This window comes from Aquarana catesbeiana, linkage group LG09 (genome assembly GCF_042186555.1).
Source record: "Aquarana catesbeiana isolate 2022-GZ linkage group LG09, ASM4218655v1, whole genome shotgun sequence".
NCBI lineage: Eukaryota > Metazoa > Chordata > Amphibia > Anura > Ranidae > Aquarana > Aquarana catesbeiana.
In genome coordinates, this window is record NC_133332.1 from 233,381,135 (window position 1) to 233,401,067 (window position 19,933).

Consider the following 19,933-nt stretch of genomic DNA (forward strand, 5'->3'; position numbering starts at 1 on the left):
AATTTTGTTATGTCACATGATATTTGTGCAGCAATTTTTCAAACGCAATTTTATTTTTGAAACAAAAAAACACTTTCATGAATTAAAAAAAAACAAAATACATTATTTACCCCAATTTTTTATATAATGTGAAAGATTATGTTACGCTGAGTAAATAGACACCAAACCTGTCATGCTTTAAAAATTGTGCACACTTGTGGAATGGCGCCAAACTACTGTACTTGTCAATCTCCATAGGCGACGTTTTAACAGGTCTCAGACCTGCTTCTGATTGGCCGGATTGAGGATCAGTGTTTCAATAGCAAATATTAATTTGCTGTTGTTGTATCACCTGGGTGGGCTCCTGGCGCAATGCTCTGCGCCACAAGCCCACCCTATTTTGAAGCCTATTAGAGCCTCTGGCTCTAATCAGGTGCTTCAAAAAAACATCCCCGCCACTGGAATTCACACGCCCGGCGTCCTGAACGGGGCCAGACGAATAAATAGGGGGTGGCGGTGTCCTGCAAAATAGCGGCCATGGATAGAGCACGGGGGAGTGGCCATGGATAGAGAGGGCAGCGCTCCAGCCCCCTAATGGACAGGCTGCCACTGTTACTGAGACATCTGGGGTCTATTAGACCCCAGATGTCTCCTCTGCCCTTAAAAGCTTTAGATCATACCCATTTTTTGTCTGCGGTCTCTTAAAGAGGAACTGCAGTCTGCTCACATAATTTGTAATAAAAATATCTTTGCCATTCTGAAGCTTCCCTCCAACCACTTTGCATATTATTTTATATATACCGTGATTCTGTACTTGCCAAATATGCTGCAGAAATCTCCCTCCACTGAGTCTGGCTGCAGTCATTTTAACTGTGGGCAGCTGAAGCTGCTGCCTGTTCACTTCCTGGATTTACACAGACACACAGAGGCACACCTCCAGCTCTGCAGCTCTCATTGGCCCTCTTATGACTCATCCCTCCTTCCTTCCTGGCAAACTCTCACGAAAGAGAGAGCTGTGCATGATGTCATAAGCCTAGGCATTTTACCAGACAAGAAACAGGAAGGGGGCTGTATAAGGTATTTACTGGCAGAAAACAAATGTTTTACTATCCAAAGGTAACACAACAAGGGCACAAGATTTAATAGATGGAAAGATTAAAAAATGAATGAAGGTCCACTTTAATTCTTGTAGTTATACACCTGCAGGTATTCTTTGTCTCTACTACATGTGGGTCTCATCTAGCTCATTAAAATTGTCCTGCTGCTTGGCCAGTTATCATCTGTGTGTTTTTGTGTATTCTTTGTCTTTAGTATGTTTTGGCCAATTCTCCCTCATAGAAAACGTCCTTCTGCTGGTCAATAACACTGTTATATCACCTGTAGTATTTTAAAGTAATGTTAAAGGTTCATTTAAAAAAAAAAATAACAAACATGTTATACTTGCCTGCTTTGTGCATCTGTTTCTTCTTGGGTCCCCCGCCGGCGCTCCTGGCTCCTCCCCCTTGACCAGTGCCGCCAATAGCAATTCGCTTGCCATAGGGGCACTGGTGCATGTTTGTTCCCGAGCAAGACACATAGCGCCGTGGCTCGGCCCCGTCCCCTCTCTCCTCAATGGCTCCCGCTGCTGTCTCAGCCAAAGAGGAGAGAGAAACCTGGGACTCTCCTGTGCACATCGCTGTATTGAGAAGGGGCCATTAAAAATTCCTTTGCAATAACTCCATCAGTATCACCAGAAAAGCAGCTTCATTATTATCCCATTAAAGAAGAAGAGAATTGTACGCTGCATTCGGAGATTTCATAATTTGCCATGTCACGAATGTTAATTCTCCATTACAAATGCTAGTTTACAAGACCGACTGCTTCTGGCTCGTCCTTGCTTCCGAGCATGCGTGTTTGTACTTTCGACTTCTGTCCGACGGACTTGTGTACACACGCTCGGAAAATCCGACAACACACATTTGTTGGCAAAAAATTTGAAGACATGCTAGCCAACATCTGTTGGCGGAAAGTCCGACAACAATTGTCTGATGGAGCGTACACACGGTCGGATTTTCCGCCAACAGCCTGACATTGAACATTTCCCGTCGGAAAGTCTGATCGTGTGAACGGGGCTTTAGTGTATCGAACATGGACAGATACCCTAGGGGTGAGGAGAGAGTTCAGAGAAGCAGTAAAATGATAAAAACAATGCAGAGAAAGGAGGCTGGGATCAGATGAGGAGACAATGGAGGGGACACAGAGAGGTGGAGAGTACTGAGAGGACAGGCTGGACAGAGGTGCCATGTCCTGGGATGTCTGCCTGCCTGCTCCCAGGGAGGAGGGATCTCTATTATTTGTGTTGCAATCTGGATACACAGTAACAGGAGTGGCTGGAGGAGGGAGGACTGTGTGCTGAGTGGAGAGGGATACAGAAAACTCATTTATCCCTCTGAGCTCAGATAAACACACAGAGAGCCACTCAACACAGGAGCCGGGGCCACACACAGGTGATCTGTCCATACATTACACTGCCTCCTTTCTATGCTGTCCCTGTTTCAGTCCATGCTGTCTGTGTGTCTGTCAATGCTGTCTCTAGGTCTGTCCATGCTGTCCTTGCATCTGCTCATGATCTCTCTGTGTTTGTATATGCTGTCCCTGCGTCTGTCCCGCAGTCCCTGCATCTGTGCATGTGTGCATGCTGGCTCAATGTCTGAGCATGCTGTCTCTGTATATTTCCATGCTGTCCCTCCATTTGTCCATGCTGTCTCTGCGTCTGTCTATGCTGTCCTAATGTCTGTCCAATGCTGTCTCTACGTCTATCCAGGGCTGTCTCTACGTCTATCCAATGCTATCTCTGCCTCTGTCCATACTGTCTCTGTGTCTATCCAATGCTGTCCCTGTGTCTATCCAATGCTGTCCCTGCGTCTATCCAATGCTGTCCCTGCGTCTATCCAATGCTGTCTCTGCGTCTATCCAATGCTGTCTCTGCGTCTATCCAATGCTGTCTCTGCGTCTATCCAATGCTATCTCTGCCTCTGTCCATACTGTCTCTGTGTCTATCCAATGCTGTCCCTGCGTCTATCCAATGCTGTCTCTGCGTCTATCCAATGCTATCTCTGCCTCTGTCCATACTGTCTCTGCGTCTATCCAATGCTATCTCTGCCTCTGTCCATACTGTCTCTGTGTCTATCCAATGCTGTCTCTGCGTCTATCCAATGCTGTCCCTGCGTCTATACAATGCTGTCTCTGCGTCTATCCAATGCTATCTCTGCCTATGTCCATACTGTCTCTGTGTCTATCCAATGCTGTCCCTGCGTCTATCCAATGCTGTCTCTGCCTCTGTCCATACTGTCTCTGTGTCTATCCAATGCTGTCCCTGCGTCTATCCAATGCTGTGTCTGCCTCTGTCCATACTGTCTCTGTGTCTATCCAATGCTGTCTCTGCCTCTGTCCATACTGTCTCTGCGTCTGTCCAATGCTGTCTCTGGGTCTATCCAATGCTGTCTCTGCCTCTGTCCATACTGTCTCTGCGTCTATCCAATGCTGTCTCTGCGTCTATCCAATGCTGTCTCTGCGTCTATCCAATGCTGTCCCTGCATCTATCCAATGCTGTCTCTGCGTCTATCCAATGCTATCTCTGCCTATGTCAATACTGTCTCTGTGTCTATCCAATGCTGTCCCTGTGTCTATCCAATGCTGTCTCTGCCTCTGTCCATACTGTCTCTGTGTCTGTCCAATGCTGTCTCTGCCTTTGTCCATACTGTCTCTGCATCTATCCAATGCTGTCCCTGCGTCTATCCAATGCTGTCTCTGCGTCTATCCAATGCTATCTCTGCCTATGTCCATACTGTCTCTGTGTCTATCCAATGCTGTCTCTACGTCTATCCAATGCTATCTCTGCCTCTGTCCATACTGTCTCTGTGTCTATCCAATGCTGTCCCTGCGTCTATCCAATGCTGTCCCTGCGTCTATCCAATGCTGTCTCTGCGTCTATCCAGTGCTGTCTCTGCGTCTATCCAATGCTATCTCTGCCTCTGTCCATACTGTCTCTGTGTCTATCCAATGCTGTCCCTGCGTCTATCCAATGCTGTCTCTGCGTCTATCCAATGCTATCTCTGCCTCTGTCCATATTGTCTCTGCGTCTATCCAATGCTATCTCTGCCTCTGTCCATACTGTCTCTGTGTCTATCCAATGCTGTCTCTGCATCTATCCAATGCTGTCTCTGCGTCTATCCAATGCTGTCTCTGCGTCTATCCAATGCTGTCTCTGCGTCTATCCAATGCTGTCCCTGCGTCTATCCAATGCTGTCTCTGCGTCTATCCAATGCTATCTCTGCCTATGTCCATACTGTCTCTGTGTCTATCCAATGCTGTCCCTGTGTCTATCCAATGCTGTCTCTGCCTCTGTCCATACTGTCTCTGTGTCTGTCCAATGCTGTCTCTGCCTCTGTCCATACTGTCTCTGCCTCTGTCCATACTGTCTCTGCGTCTGTCCAATGCTGTCTCTGCGTCTATCCAATGCTGTACCTGCGTCTATCCAATGCTGTCTCTGCGTCTATCCAATGGTATCTCTGCCTATGTCCATACTGTCTCTGTGTCTATCCAATGCTGTCCCTGCGTCTATCCAATGCTGTCTCTGCGTCTGTCCATACTGTCTCTGCGTCTATCCAATGCTATCTCTGCCTATGTCCATACTGTCTCTGTGTCTATCCAATGCTGTCCCTGCGTCTATCCAATGCTGTCTCTGCGTCTGTCCATACTGTCTCTGCGTCTATCCAATGCTGTCTCTGCGTCTGTCCATACTGTCTCTGCATCTATCCAATGCTGCCTCTGCGTCTGTCCATACTGTCTCTGCGTCTATCCAATGCTGTCTCTGTGTCTGTCCAATGCTGTCTCTGGGTCTATCCAATGCTGTCTCTGCCTCTGTCCATACTGTCTCTGCGTCTGTCCAATGCTGTCTCTGCGTCTATCCAATGCTGTCTCTGCGTCTATCCAATGCTGTCCCTGCGTCTATCCAATGCTGTCTCTGCGTCTATCCAATGCTATCTCTGCCTATGTCCATACTGTCTCTGTGTCTATCCAATGCTGTCTCTACGTCTATCCAATGCTATCTCTGCCTCTGTCCATACTGTCTCTGCGTCTATCCAATGCTGTCCCTGCGTCTATCCAATGCTGTCTCTGCGTCTATCCAGTGCTGTCTCTGCGTCTATCCAATGCTATCTCTGCCTCTGTCCATACTGTCTCTGTGTCTATCCAATGCTGTCCCTGCGTCTATCCAATGCTGTCTCTGCGTCTATCCAATACTATCTATGCCTCTGTCCATATTGTCTCTGCGTCTATCCAATGCTATCTCTGCCTCTGTCCATACTGTCTCTGCGTCTATCCAATGCTGTCTCTGCATCTATCCAATGCTGTCTCTGCGTCTATCCAATGCTGTCCCTGCGTCTATCCAATGCTATCTCTGCCTATGTCCATACTGTCTCTGTGTCTATCCAATGCTGTCCCTGTGTCTATCCAATGCTGTCTCTGCCTCTGTCCATACTGTCTCTGTGTCTATCCAATGCTGTCTCTGCCTCTGTCCATACTGTCTCTGCGTCTGTCCAATGCTGTCTCTGCGTCTATCCAATGCTGTACCTGCGTCTATCCAATGCTGTCTCTGCGTCTATCCAATGGTATCTCTGCCTATGTCCATACTGTCTCTGTGTCTATCCAATGCTGTCCCTGCGTCTATCCAATGCTGTCTCTGCGTCTGTCCATACTGTCTCTGCGTCTATCCAATGCTATCTCTGCCTATGTCCATACTGTCTCTGTGTCTATCCAATGCTGTCCCTGCGTCTATCCAATGCTGTCTCTGCGTCTGTCCATACTGTCTCTGCGTCTATCCAATGCTGTCTCTGCGTCTGTCCATACTGTCTCTGCGTCTATCCAATGCTGCCTCTGCGTCTGTCCATACTGTCTCTGCGTCTATCCAATGCTGTCTCTGCATCTGTCCATACTGTCTCTGCGTCTACCAATGCTGTCTCTGCGTCTGTCCATACTGTCTCTGCGTCTATCCAATGCTGTCTCTGCGTCTGTCCATACTGTCTCTGCGTCTATCCAATGCTGCCTCTGCGTCTGTCCAAGCTGTCACTGCATATTTCCATGCTGTCCCTGAGCCTCTCTATGCTGTCTCTGCGTCTTTCCATTTCTTTCCTAATTAGAGGACCAGTTGCACAATGTGATCCTTCTACTTCTAAAGTCACCTTCTGCTTTCTATCATACTTCTGTCTCTGAGCTGTGTGATACCTGCTGTTGTATGTTATGTGCAATGGTGCTGTATAACCAGACCCATGACCTAGGAAAGTACACAACAGCAAGGACTCAAAAGTACCTAAGCCACCGACAGCCAAACAAATAGGATTTTCGGAAGGGAAATGTTTCCAATAATATGTATGCAGTAAATTCATCACATACCATAAAGCCTGTAGTGAGGAAAAAAATATTAAATTATTGTTATTATTATTGTTAAAAAGAGCAAAAAACACATTGATGAAAAGATGGAATGCATTTTTTTGGTGAATTGTCTCAACTTTGATTTGACTTGAACATAGCGGGTCAGCTTCTGTCATACACCCCCTCTATGTCTCTATAATACACCCCCCTATATCTGTATCCTATACCTCCTCTATGTCTCAATTATTCAACTCCCCCATGTCTCTATAATACACCCCGTCTATGTCTGCACCATATACCCCCTCCATATCTCTAATACACCCCCTCTATGTCTCTATAATACACCCCCTCCATGTCTCTAATACACCCCCTTCATGTCTCTATAATACACCCCCTCCATGTCTCTATAATACACCCCCTTCATGTCTCTATAATACACCCCCTCCATGTCTCTATAATACACCCCCTCCATGTCTCTATAATACACCCCCTCCGTGTCTCTATAATACACCCCCTCCGTGTCTCTATAATACACCCCCTCCGTGTCTCTATAATACACCCCCTCCGTGTCTCTATAATACACCCCCTCCGTGTCTCTATAATACACCCCCTCCATGTCTCTATAATACACCCCCTCCATGTCTCTATAATACACCCACTCTGTGTCTCTATAATACACCCCCTCCGTGTCTCTATAATACACCCCTCTATGTCTCTATAATACACCCCCCTATATCTTTATCCTATACCTCCTCTATGTCTCAATCATTCAACTCCCCCATGTCTCTATAATACACCCCGTCTATGTCTGCACCATATACCCCCTCCATGTCTCTAATACACCCCCTCTATGTCTCTATAATACACCCCCTCCATGTCTCTAATACACCCCCTTCATGTCTCTATAATACACCCCTTCCATGTCTCTATAATACACCCCCTTCATGTCTCTATAATACACCCCCTCCATGTCTCTATAATACACCCCCTTCATGTCTCTATAATACACCCCCTCCATGTCTCTATAATACACCCCCTCCATGTCTCTATAATACACCCCCTCCATGTCTCTATAATACACCCACTCTGTGTCTCTATAATACACCCCCTCCGTGTCTCTATAATACACCCCTCTATGTCTCTATAATACACCCCCCTATATCTTTATCCTATACCTCCTCTATGTCTCAATCATTCAACTCCCCCATGTCTCTATAATACACCCCGTCTATGTCTGCACCATATACCCCCTCCATGTCTCTAATACACCCCCTCTATGTCTCTATAATACACCCCCTCCATGTCTCTAATACACCCCCTTCATGTCTCTATAATACACCCCTTCCATGTCTCTATAATACACCCCCTTCATGTCTCTATAATACACCCTCTCCATGTCTCTATAATACACCCCCTCCATGTCTCTATAATACACCCCCTCCATGTCTCTATAATACACCCCCTCCATGTCTCTATAATACACCCCCTCCATGTCTCTATAATACACCCCTCCATGTCTCTATAATGCACCCCCTCTGTGTCTCTATAATACACCCCCTCTGTGTCTCTATAATACACCTCCTCCGTGTCTCTATCATAGACCCTCTCTGTGTCTCCATCATAGACCCCCTACACGTCCCTATCATAGACCCCCCCACACGTCCCTATCATAGACCCCCTACACGTCCCTATCATAGACCCCCCCACACGTCCCTATCATAGAACCCCTACACGTCCCTATCATAGACCCCCTACATGTCCCTATCATAGACCCCCCCACACGTCCATATCATAGACCCCCTACACGTCCCTATCATAGACCCCTTACATTTCTCTATCATAGACCCTCTTCATGTCTCTATTATAGAACCTCTCCACTTCTCTATCATACACGCCCTCCTTGTCCCTATCATATACCTCCTCCATGTGCCTATCATATACCCCCTCCATGTCACTATCGGACACCCCCTCCATGTCCCTATCAGCCATCCTTCATGTCGCTATGATACACCCCCTCCATCATACATCCCCTCAATGTCCCTATCATACACCCCCCTCCATGCCTCTATCATACACCCTCTTGTGTAAAATACTGTGAGAGGGCACTAAATAGGCATTTAGACCCACTGGAATGGAATAAAATGTAGGACACCATAGCCCGCTGCTCTATAAACTTGATGGCTACTGAGGCCAACTATAATCTTTTATAATGAATACACTGGTACATTGTGCCATAGAGGTTGGCCAAATTTGTCCGTGGGGTCTTTTCGGGGGTTGCGCAGAAACTGGCACACTCATCCATGTCTGATGGGACTATCCAAAAAGCAGACCTTATTCTTATTGGATAGGTGTTTATGAACTGATTTATACAAGTTTGGGCAAAAGCATCTGGAAGGATCCATTGGAGATTCTGCTAAATTTAAGGTCTGGACACCATGGATGAAGCATTACGTGTTCTTACATTTTGACCACATGTTGCTGACTAAGTAATATGCTTTGGAGCCTGTTATTGGCAAATTTGTGCCATCCTGGGTCTCCTTCCCTTGCTTTTCTCCCATTCCCTTCCCCTTCTTATCAACTCTACTCTTCAGCTTGTTCTTTTACTTTTTTCACCTCTTCCATCTTCTGTATCGTGATTCTCTCCTACTCTCTCTCTTCTTTGTTACTCATTGTTCTTTGGTTCTACCTTGGTTCTCGGCACGCAGGTTCATTAGCCATTGTACACAGGCCCTTACCAAGTCTAGATTTGTAATTTTCCTTGGTTTGGCATTTTATATCTGCAAACAATACAGCTGTACTCGTTACATTCTATTGTTAAAGCCTGTCATGCTCATTTTGGAAGGAAATGTAACCTGTATATTGAAGTGCCTTGCTCAATTTTGTAAATCTCCATAAATACCTATTGTAACAGAAACTACCAAAACGGGGCCCCCAAACCACATTATTTGCATTGCAATGCATTTATTATCATCAAAATATACAAAAGACAAAGAGCACAATACAAATATCACAGCATGACCCTATGTATCAGTGGTGTGTCCAGCACATACCAGTATATCTCCATGAAACATGTACAGAGTACAAACATTCTGCACAAAGGGAAAACATATCAGAAATACATACACTATATTGTCAAAAGTATTGGGACACCTGCCTTTAAGCGCACATGAACTTTAATGGCATCCCAGTCTTAGTCCGTAGGGTTCAATATTTAGTTGGCCCACCCTTTGCGGCTATAACAGCTTCAACTCTTCTGGGAAGGCTGTCCACAAGGTTTAGGAGTGTGTCTATAGGAATGTCTGACCATTCTTCCAGAAGTGCATTTGTGAGGTCAGGCACTGATGTTGGAGAGAAGGCCTGGCTCACAGTCTTCACTCTAATTCATCCCAAAGGTGTTCTATGGGGTTGAGGTCAGGACTCTGTGCAGGTCAGTCAAGTTCCCCCACCCCAAACTCACTCATCTATGCCTTTATGTACTTTGCTTTGTGCACTGGTCCAAATCATTTGGTGGAGGGGGGATTTTGGTTTGGGGTTGTTTTTCAGGGGTTCGGCTTGGCTTCTTAGTCCCAGTGAAGGGAAGGTGTCAGCATACCATGACATTTTGGACAATTTTATGCTACCAACTTTGTGGAAACAGTTTGGGGATGGCCCTTTCCTGTTCCAACATGACTGCACACCAGTACACAAAGAAAGGTCCATAAAGACATGGATAAGTGAGTTTGGGGTGGAGGAACTTGACTGGCCTGCACAGATTTCTGACCTCAAACAAATAGAACGCCTTTGGAAAGAACTAGAGCGGAGACTCCAAGCCAGGCCTTCTCGTCCACATCAGTGCCTGACCTCACAAATGCACTTCTGGAAGAATGGTCAAATATTCCCATAGACACATGCCTAAACCTTATGGACAGCCTTCCCAGAAGAGGTGAAGCTGTTAAAGCTGCTAAGGGTGGGCCAACTCAATATTGAACCCTACCGACTAAGACTGGGATGATATTAACTGGGATGAACATGTTCATGTACATGTAAAGGCAGATGTTCCAATAATTTTGACAATAAAGAGTATGTACAAATAGAGAATTTCAGATCTAAACTGCAATGGCAGCAAGTCAGGCTGAGAAAAGGTGAGGTCCTATCTCAACATTTATGAATTCCTTTTGACCCCTTTCCCAAAGAGGACCACTTGCGATGATAAAATGCCTGGATGATAGAAGCATTGGGAGTCCTTGGACAAGCTATTAATAGGAAATTGCTTATTGTTTTTTGGGAGTTTTGCTGTTTTTATGTTGCATTGACAACTTTTGACCAGAATCTATTTCATCTCGCAGTGTGCTCATGGTGACAAAGGAGCCAGCAGTCAGTGCCTCTGCAATGGAGAGGATATTACCGCAGCTTCTCTCCCCATCCCACCAGGAGGTGCAGCAGTGTGTAGAGCATCTGATGGGCGAGGTGCAGAGCCGCTGTGAGGAACTGCTGGAGGTTTTGGTGAAAGACCTGAGGTGCAGCCAATATTTATCTGCTTTATGCAGCCAATTGGAGACACCCAATGTCAGGTAAGAAAATCCCTACATTTTATTCCCATTTTTAAGAAACAGAGAAGATGAATCTCCCCAGAAGGGATACTCACAGTAATAAAAACCTGACAGTGGTACCATTTCTTCCATACTCAAAACTGAAAACATATGGCTTTAGTTCCATCATCAACTACACATCAGTGCCGATGGTCTAAAATGTTTTAATCTCCTGGCGCTGGAGAAAGAAGAATGTATTTACTTATGCAAAGGAAGATAAGGGGATGATGATGAGGATGCACATTCAGAGCAGTAGCTAGGTAGTAGGCAGGGCAGAGACACAAGATGTTTAAAGTTGTCACCCTCTAGCTTTAGAATATGGCAGTACCAGTATGGCACAGTACATGAAAGAAGTACAAATAATATGGCAACTTTACCAGTTGACATACACTATACATATTCCCAATTTGTTATATTGGGCTGGAATATAACCTGACTATTGTTCACGTTTACGTTAAAATGTGTGCACATGGATTTGTGCTTTAGATATTTATCAGGATATCTTACTATCATAGTTCCTTTTGGAATATCCTATAGCAGGAATCTCCAAACTTTCTAATCAAAGAGTCAGTTTACTGTCCTTCAAACTTTGGGGGGGGCAGACTGTGGCCAGTGGGAGTCGAAAATGTCTCAGTGGTGGAGGGAGTAAAAGAATTAAATAGCCCCTGTGGTCAGTAGGAGGAGGAACAGTGCCTCATCATTGGTATTAGTGGGAGGAATAGTGCCCCATCATTGTTGTCAGTGGGGGAATAGTGCCCCATCATTGTTGTCAGTGGGGGGAATAGTGCCCCATCATTGGTATTAGTGGGAGGAATAGTGCCCCATCATTGTTGTCAGTGTGGGGGAAGAGTGCCCCATCATTGGTGTCAGTGGGAGGAATATTGCCCCATCTTTGGTGACAATGGAAATAGTGTTCTATCATTTAGAACAGGAATTCTGTATCATTGGTGGTATCAGTGGAAGGAACAGTGCCCCATCGTTGGTGTCGGTGGAAGGAATTATGCCCAACTATTGGTGGAAGAAATGGGGCCTCATCCTGGGTTTCAATGGGAGGAATAATATCTTGTATCAGTGGGAGGAATAGTGTCCCAAGGGCCGGATAAAGGCAAGCAATGGACCGCATCTGGCCCATGGGCCACAGTTTGAAAAAAACTGGTGTATATCATAGGCACCTTTCAAAATAATTCAGCCATGGCAGTGGCCATATTGCATTCCCCAAAGTTAGACTGATGAGTTAATGTGCCTCATCTGAATGAACCCTTACCTAAGATCTTAAAGGGAACCTGTCATGAAAGAATCATAAAGGTTGCCTTTGCTGTCATCTCCTTCTGAAAATGTTAGCTGCCTGGCTGTCATGTTATTGGTTGAACTGGATGAATGTATTTTTTTTAACCAGATTAACTATGATGACCCTTGGACTTCAGTAGTCAGGGATTTGGGACAAGCGTGCAGATAGGACTTATGATTTTTGTAGAGACATTCCTGAATTTCATACTTGTGTAAGGTCAGTGGCTCAGAACATATCAAAGATAGACACATGCAGGTTGCTAGCATTTTCAGAAGAAGGTCAGCAGCGGGAGCCCTTGTGTTTCTCTTCTGACAGGTTTACCCCCTCAGTGTAAATTGTTATGCCGCGTACGATCGGACATTCTGACAACAAACTCCTAGATTTTTTTTCCGACGGATGTTGGCTCAAACTTGTCTTGCATACACACGGTCACACAAATGTTGTCAGAAATTCCGAACGTCGAGAACGCAGTGACATACAACACGTACGGCGAGCCAAGAAAAAATTAAGTTCAATAGCCAGTGCGGCTCTTCTGCTTGATTCCGAGCATGCATGGAATTTTGTGCGTCGGAATTTTCTACACACGCTCAGAATTTCCGACAATGGATTTTGTTGTCGGAAAATTTGAGGACCAGCTCTCAAATTTTTGTTTGAAAATTTGTAGAAAATGTCCAATGGAGCCTACACACGGTTAGAATTTCCGACAACAAGCTCCCATCGAACATTTCTTGTCAGAAATTCCGACCGTGTGTACACGACATTAGAGTGGCGCTCCCCTTTAAGTCTTGCATATGTTCCTGAATACATTTGCCTCTTGTTCCAAATTCCAATCAACTTGACACTATTTAAAAGGGATTACGGAGAATTATAGCTTAAACCTGTTAGACATGGAAAGTGCATTGAGAGTGTTATTAACAGAGGCTATCCTCTGATTACACACATTGGGGAGACTCCGGGTGGAGTGTACACAAGGTGGAGCCACGTTTGGTTGTGGCAGGAAGGTACCTGTTAGGATCATGGTATAATAGAATGTCTGAACATAATCTATCTGAAGAGCAAACACATACCTTAAGCAGCATGACAGATCCTGAGCAACCAAGCCTAAAATAAATTGTAGGGTAAACAGCGGGAGTAGAAGGACAAACACTGTCCGCCAATAAGGAGCAGGTTAGCAAAGCTGTGTTCTCCTACCACTGAATAGTAGGGCGTCATGGTAGCTTAAAAGTTGAACTTGTAAAGAGAAACGTTTTATATATTAGGATCAGGTACCACCAGCAGACAGACATTGCCAGCAATTGCTGTTTGTGTGACCTTGCATGGACGCTTTGAGTTACCATGATCAGAACCCCAGACTCTGCCACTTTGCCCATTCCCAACAAGCAGCTAGAGCCAATTTGGGGCAGATGTCAGAAAACTGACCAATTAGTGGCTCTGTTTGTTTCCTGACTACCATCTACATCAACGGAGATGATGTGACCATTAGACCATGTGACCAATGCCTTGACACTGGTCACATGACCCTAGGCTAGGTCAATCCCAGAACTACCTTAATAATTAAAAAGGTAGCAAGCTGTCCCTGATAAAAAAATAAAAATTAGGGTATATACTGGTAAGGCCTGCATTAACACAACACGCAAAAACAATTGGTGTACTTCAGTGTCATTCATTCTTATTGGCACCCAACACTCCTTGTTAATGCACTTCCTTACATTGTAGGGTGCTGCCTTTGAAAAAATAGTGCATGCACCTTTTTTGGTACATTAGGCAGCCTATTTAAATTTGTATGCTGACCACATTGCAACAGTGTGAATCTGAATTAGCATTGCGCTTAATGAATTTCCATTAAAACTTAACTCCAGGCAGATATAAAAGAAACATGTTAATATATGAATAGAAAACTACGTTCTTTGCTGTCAGAATACACCGATCAACCGCAGTAGTGTATTCACTGTAACCCCTGATCAAGAAAATTTTTCCAACAAGCCCTTTTTTACAGGAGTTGGCTGTTTGACTTCTGTCAAGCAGAAGCAGCCACATATGAACAGGGCTGGTGCTACCACTAGGCAAACTAGGCAGCCGCCCAGGGCGCACTGCTGCCTAGTGGCGCCTGGCCACTGATTTCCCTCCACATCTGCATGCTATGCAGGCTGCAGCATGTAGCTAACTCAGTCCCAGGCAGCTACCCTGTCCGACCGGTGGTGTAATTAGAGGCGCAGAGCCAATGCTTCCTGTATAGTGCTGCCTCCTGTCACATGGGTAGGGCAAAGGGGGTGGAGTCAGGAGTGGAGCCAATGGGGGCAACAAAATTAGGTTTTGCCTAGGGTGTCAAAAATCCTTGCACCAGCCCTGCATATGAATTGAAATTCAGCTGGTCCCTGGTGAACTGGCTGAGTTTCCATCTATCTATGGTAAGCAGGGACAGGACAAGGGGTGGGCAGGAGGGACAGCTGCCCTGGGCACAGCAGAGCAAGGTGACAAAGAATGGACGCAGGGCAATAAACCCATTCTAAGGCATGCATTAACAGTGGGGGAAGGGGTGCAGTTCCGCATCCTTGTCCTGGGCACTAGATGAACCTGTCCCAGGACTGATGGTCAGCTTTACTCTATCTTGAAAAAAATGGACAGTTTCCCCAGTGGGGCTTTAGACAGCAATATCTTGAAATCCAGAATAATAAAAAATGTATAACCAGTAAGTGCTTTTATTGAACCATGAACAATTGTAATGTTATAATTCAATTGGCATTACAACATAGAGCGCTGGCCAAGTAGTACAATACATATTCCACAATATAGAGTCGACACATCTTGACACAAAATTATATACAGTCATACATTTCCGGGCTGTTGACGGTATAAATCCCCGACGCATTTCGACCTGTTTTGACCTGTGTACGGTCATCATCAGGGGGATAGTTGGTTCTATAAAATACATTGAATATCTACTCTATCTTGAAATACCCTGTACTGAAATACAATAGTGGGTAGTCCTGTCAGCCCCCTCCCAACCGACATCCATCTATTGAAAAATTGAAAGATGAACAGCAGCTGCATCCAATCAGATGCAGCTACTGTTCGGTTATTCTGACAGCCACCATTGGCGTCTGTTTGAATACAGCAGCCCAGAAGGGGGATTTGTTCCTTCACATTGTTTGCCTTACTCCATCCTGGACTACTCTGAATTTTCCAAAATTGACTTAGTGGGTAACTCTGTTGACCCCCCGACATATTTTGATTACAAAATCAAATGAGAGGAACAGAATGCAGATGAACAACGGTTGCATTTAATCAGATGCAGCCACTGCTTGGGTATTCTGGAAGCCACCACTTGTCAGAACACAATAGCCCAGCAGGGGAATTCATCCATTCAAGTGGTTAGCATGGATGGAAGAACTTAATAGTGTATGACCAGTTTAGATCGGAAGCTAGGCCAGAAGACCTAACAAGGTGGTGGGATCCAACTGTTCTCCAACATCCATGGTCAGCTGATAGAATGTTTTACTCATTTTTACTGCAACCACTTTATTTGATCTTCAAGTGTGTGCAAGTTTTTTTTTAAGTTGCCACAGGAAAAGGAGGTGAGGGTACATCTTTCAATGCAGAAACCTGTTTTGGTGGCAACGGTCTTAGTGGGGGTATCCTCTCGCTTTGAAGAATTCTCCTCTTATTTACTGCTGTGTCTGTGGGACTAAAATCTTGATGGGACAGAGATAGCAAAAAAATAAATAAATAAAAAGAAACAAAAAAAAAAAGACTTTTAAACAATACGTACTAAACTAATAAAAAGAGCTTTGGCTTTACATACACTTGTCTACCCCCCTCATTCATGTTTGCTGTGCACTGAAAGGGATTAGCACCTTTCTCTGTATCCCAATGGTCATTATGAAAACAAGGCAGCTTTAAGCTACTTATCGACTTGTTTACAATTCCTGCCCCAGGTTGGTTTTACCATCCACGCGTGCTCCTGGCACTGTTCCATTGCTGGCTCCACAAGCATCCGTTTAGTGTTGGATGTGTTTCCCCAGCAACTGCTGGGCTGGGGCTGTTTACTGTTTGCCTCTCCTTTCCGTACCAGCACAGGAAGATAAGCGGGGGGGGGGTGAAGACCAGGTCTGCCTGACACCTGATCATCCTGGCCATATAGATGGGAAGTACTACATAAAGGTTTAGTCCATCCAAAACATTAGGCAGATACAGTATAAAGAGCAATTACAGGCACCAAAAGCAATCAGTGAACTGCTAGTGCTATCCAGCAAACACTGCCAGTGTGCGAAAGTCAGATGCTACCCTTTAAAGCGGTAATAAAGTCTGTATTTAGATTTTAACCTACAGGTATGCTTATAATAAAGCTTACCTGTAGATTAAATAAACATCTCCTAAACGTGCACTGTTTAGGAGATATTCTAGGGAACAGCAGCCAGTGACGTTAACTGCGCATGCGCTCTGGAGGAATGGCATGCCCATGTTGTTCCTTAAGGCCTGGTTCACACCTATGCATTTTTTTAGTGCATTTTCAGTTTTGCAGAAACACACTACAGTCCGTTTAACATGGTTTCCTATGGATGTAGTTCAAATCTATGCATTTTATGGAAAGTACCAGGGACTTTTTTCTGGTTTTTGGTTCCATAGACTTCAATGGATCAAAAGCGTGTATTGAAAAACGCAAAATGCACCTGCAATATGCAAACTGCAACCTGCATAGGTGTGGATCAGGCCTCAGAGCTCTGTGCTGCGGCTGTGACTTCATTGCGCGAACCCAGAAGGAAGACCAGGTAAAGATGGAAGCCTTTGCAGCGGTGACAGCGTGCTGCTGGAGGGCTTCGTTTCAAGGTAAGTCTTTCATAATATGCAATGCATACTAGCACATTATGCCTTTTCCTTGTAGGGTTTGTTGTTTGTTTTTTTTGTTTTAAGCTTTAATACCGCTTTAATGCTGCGTACACACGAGAATGTCTGTCAGAAAAAGTGCGATGGGAGCTTTTCATCGTATTTTCCGACCATGTGTATGCCCCATCTGATTTTTTCCTTCGAATATTCAGACGGACTTAGATAGTGAACACGTTCTAAATTTTTCCGACGGAACCAATTACTATCTGGAAACCCGCTTGTCTGCATGCTGTTCCGACGTATTAAAAACCGCGCAGGCTGTGAAGCAAGTACGAGATGGAAGCTATTGGCTACTGGCTATTGCACTTCCTTTTTCTAATCCCGTTGTACGTGCTGTACGTCACCGCGTTCTGGACCGTCGGACTTTGGTGCGACTGTGTGTAGGCAAGACCGCTTGAGTGGAATTCCATCGGAGAAACCTTCGTAGTTTATTCTGACGGCTAAAAACCGGTCGTGTGTACACGGCATAAGATTTTGAAACAATCCTCCATGGCCAAAATCCATAGAGCTCCTCACATGGACACTTGGAGAGTACTTACTCAATCCTGTGCTGTGCAATTGCCATCTCTCTGCTTCCTGAATAACCTATTCCATTCAGACTTCCAAGAGGGGTTTGAATTGGTTTGGTGGCTTTGAGAAACTCTGTAGTATCAAGGTCCTGTAATCAGGCTTTCTGTAGGGTTAATCTTGTAGGCAGGCTGCCTACAGTGTGGGTTTTTCTGCACTAGTAAGGTAGTTGGCTTGCCCAGGCTGGGGAAAGGGTTAACTTTCAGTATCTCAGTTGCTGGGTTTTGGTATTGGGCTGGCCTTCCACCCAGTGTGATACATAAATGGGTGAAGGTCTGGTTCTCTGGGCTGTCATGGGAACTTGAGAGCAAGAGTATGCAGTTCAAGTTCATAGATTCCGGTTCGAGAGCCAGTTTGCTACCCCACAAGATGCCAGGGTTTCTGTGGACAGTACCAGTTGTTGAAGATCGCTAGTTATGGACTAACACCTGTAAAGGTATGCCTGGGCAGCCACCTCTGTTAGTTTGTTTAGGGTCTGGACTATGTTGTATCTAGTTCAGCAAGGAAAAGTTACAGTAAAAGTTTTCAAACTGTTTCAAGCCTCGTCTGAAGTTATTCAAAGGAGTGTGGGATGTTCCTGGCGTATGAAAGAAGTGGGTCAGTAAAGAATATAGGGGGTATAAAGCATGGCAACTACAAAGGGTTAACTAGGCATAGGGTGTGGAGGAAGAGAACAGTTGCTACGGGTAACCAAAGACTGATGGAGAGTGTACAGCAGCCGGTCATGAAGCGTGGTACCCGGCATGGCGGTAGCTAAGGGGTCAATAATCTGGCTCCATCCCCAGCAAACAGTTCCCCAAAGGTGCCGGGACTGAACCTGTGTTATGGAGACCCACAGCCTAGCTGCATGGTACAGGATAGCTGAAGGAGTTAAGTGAGAGCATGCATGATGTCCACCCTAGGTGCACAGCAGGACCCCATTCTGTCACTGGGATTGAGGTGGCAGAGGTACGCTGGAATGGTGGAGAGGGCATGAGCTCAGCAATGTCCTTCCTAAATGCAAAATACAACGAGGAAGGTGTGTAGTGACACAGGACAGAATGCTTTACAGGGGAACTCTGTATGTTTAATCACTGCACAAAAGGTTCCCCCCTTTCGCTCCCCAGCTTGTGGCCTTGCACACAAGCTGGCCCTACACAGTTAGATTTTTTCTTTAACAAATTCCTCCACCCACACTAACAGCAGCGATGGATGAATCTTCTGTTGCAGCTATTGTATTTTGACAGCCGGCAGGGCTGACTGGATGCAGCCACTGTTTGGATGACAATTTTCTGCCTGTCTGACATCAATTAAGGGATGTAGGGCAGGAGGTGGAAGAAACCAGCCAAGGAACCGTCCTTAGGAACCAGACAAAATGTGTTCAGTGTATGGCCAGCCTTAGCCATATAGTTGTACCTTTCTCTCATTCAGCTCTGTGCACTGAACAAGAGAAATTCCCCTATCCATGCTAAACAGCGTGAACAGAAAAATCTGAGCTGTCTGAATACCCAAACAGCAACTACATCTGATTGGATGCACTTGCTGTTGTGCTATTTTTCCATCTGGCTCTGTGATTTTTTTTAATCAAACTTTGACGAGCCAGATGGTGCTAACAAGGACTCCCGCGGTCATAATTCTGGCCATTTTAGGAGGAGTTAGCCAAACTTTGAGCCATGTGTGGCTAGCCTTAGTCAGAGACAGCAAGGAGTCTTCAGGCAGTGTATTAAGGAATAGCTCCCCTGTAACACAAGTAGGATTTCACACAAAAAGAGATTTGAATACTAACAAAATATAAAGAGCTTATACTGATATACATATTAGAATAATTATTTAGGGACTTATCTGATTGCCAATATGGTTAGGTTAAGATTGTTAGCATAAACTGGACCAAAGTTTTGGCCCACTATGGCAAGAGGAAGCTGTGTCCTGTACAGCCTGAGAAAATACAGCCTTTTCTCCTCCTCCTGGCAATCTCCCTCTGGGAAATTCAGTTCAGAAGCACTTGATTACAGAGTAGAGTCTCTCTCCTCTGGACTACAGTTCCCACAGTGCAATGCTGCCTCACCCAGTCTATTGAACTCTTCCTGTTCTGCAGCTCCCTCCTCTTGCTGAAATAGCTGTTAACCAGTTCAGCACTGCAGGGCAGCAACTACAGAGAGCAGCTGCAGCCAATGTTTTTCTAACTGTCATTCTTAGATACAGTGTATAAGGCTTTTTGCCTTTTTCTGGATCAACTAGAAACGTGTAAAGAATAGAG

At 45.2% G+C, this 19,933-nt stretch overlaps 1 protein-coding gene across 1 annotated transcript in view; it reads left to right on the forward strand.

The window, feature by feature from the left end:
• The first annotated feature begins 2,350 nt into the window (after positions 1–2,350).
• Positions 2,351–19,933, forward strand: part of LOC141108382 (uncharacterized) — a 73,123-nt gene continuing 55,540 nt past the window's right edge. The window contains exons 1-2 of the mRNA XM_073599946.1: positions 2,351–2,465; positions 10,716–10,940. Coding sequence (XP_073456047.1) covers positions 10,723–10,940 — 218 coding nt within the window. The 5' untranslated portion in view covers positions 2,351–2,465; positions 10,716–10,722. The remainder of the gene's footprint in view (positions 2,466–10,715; positions 10,941–19,933) is intronic.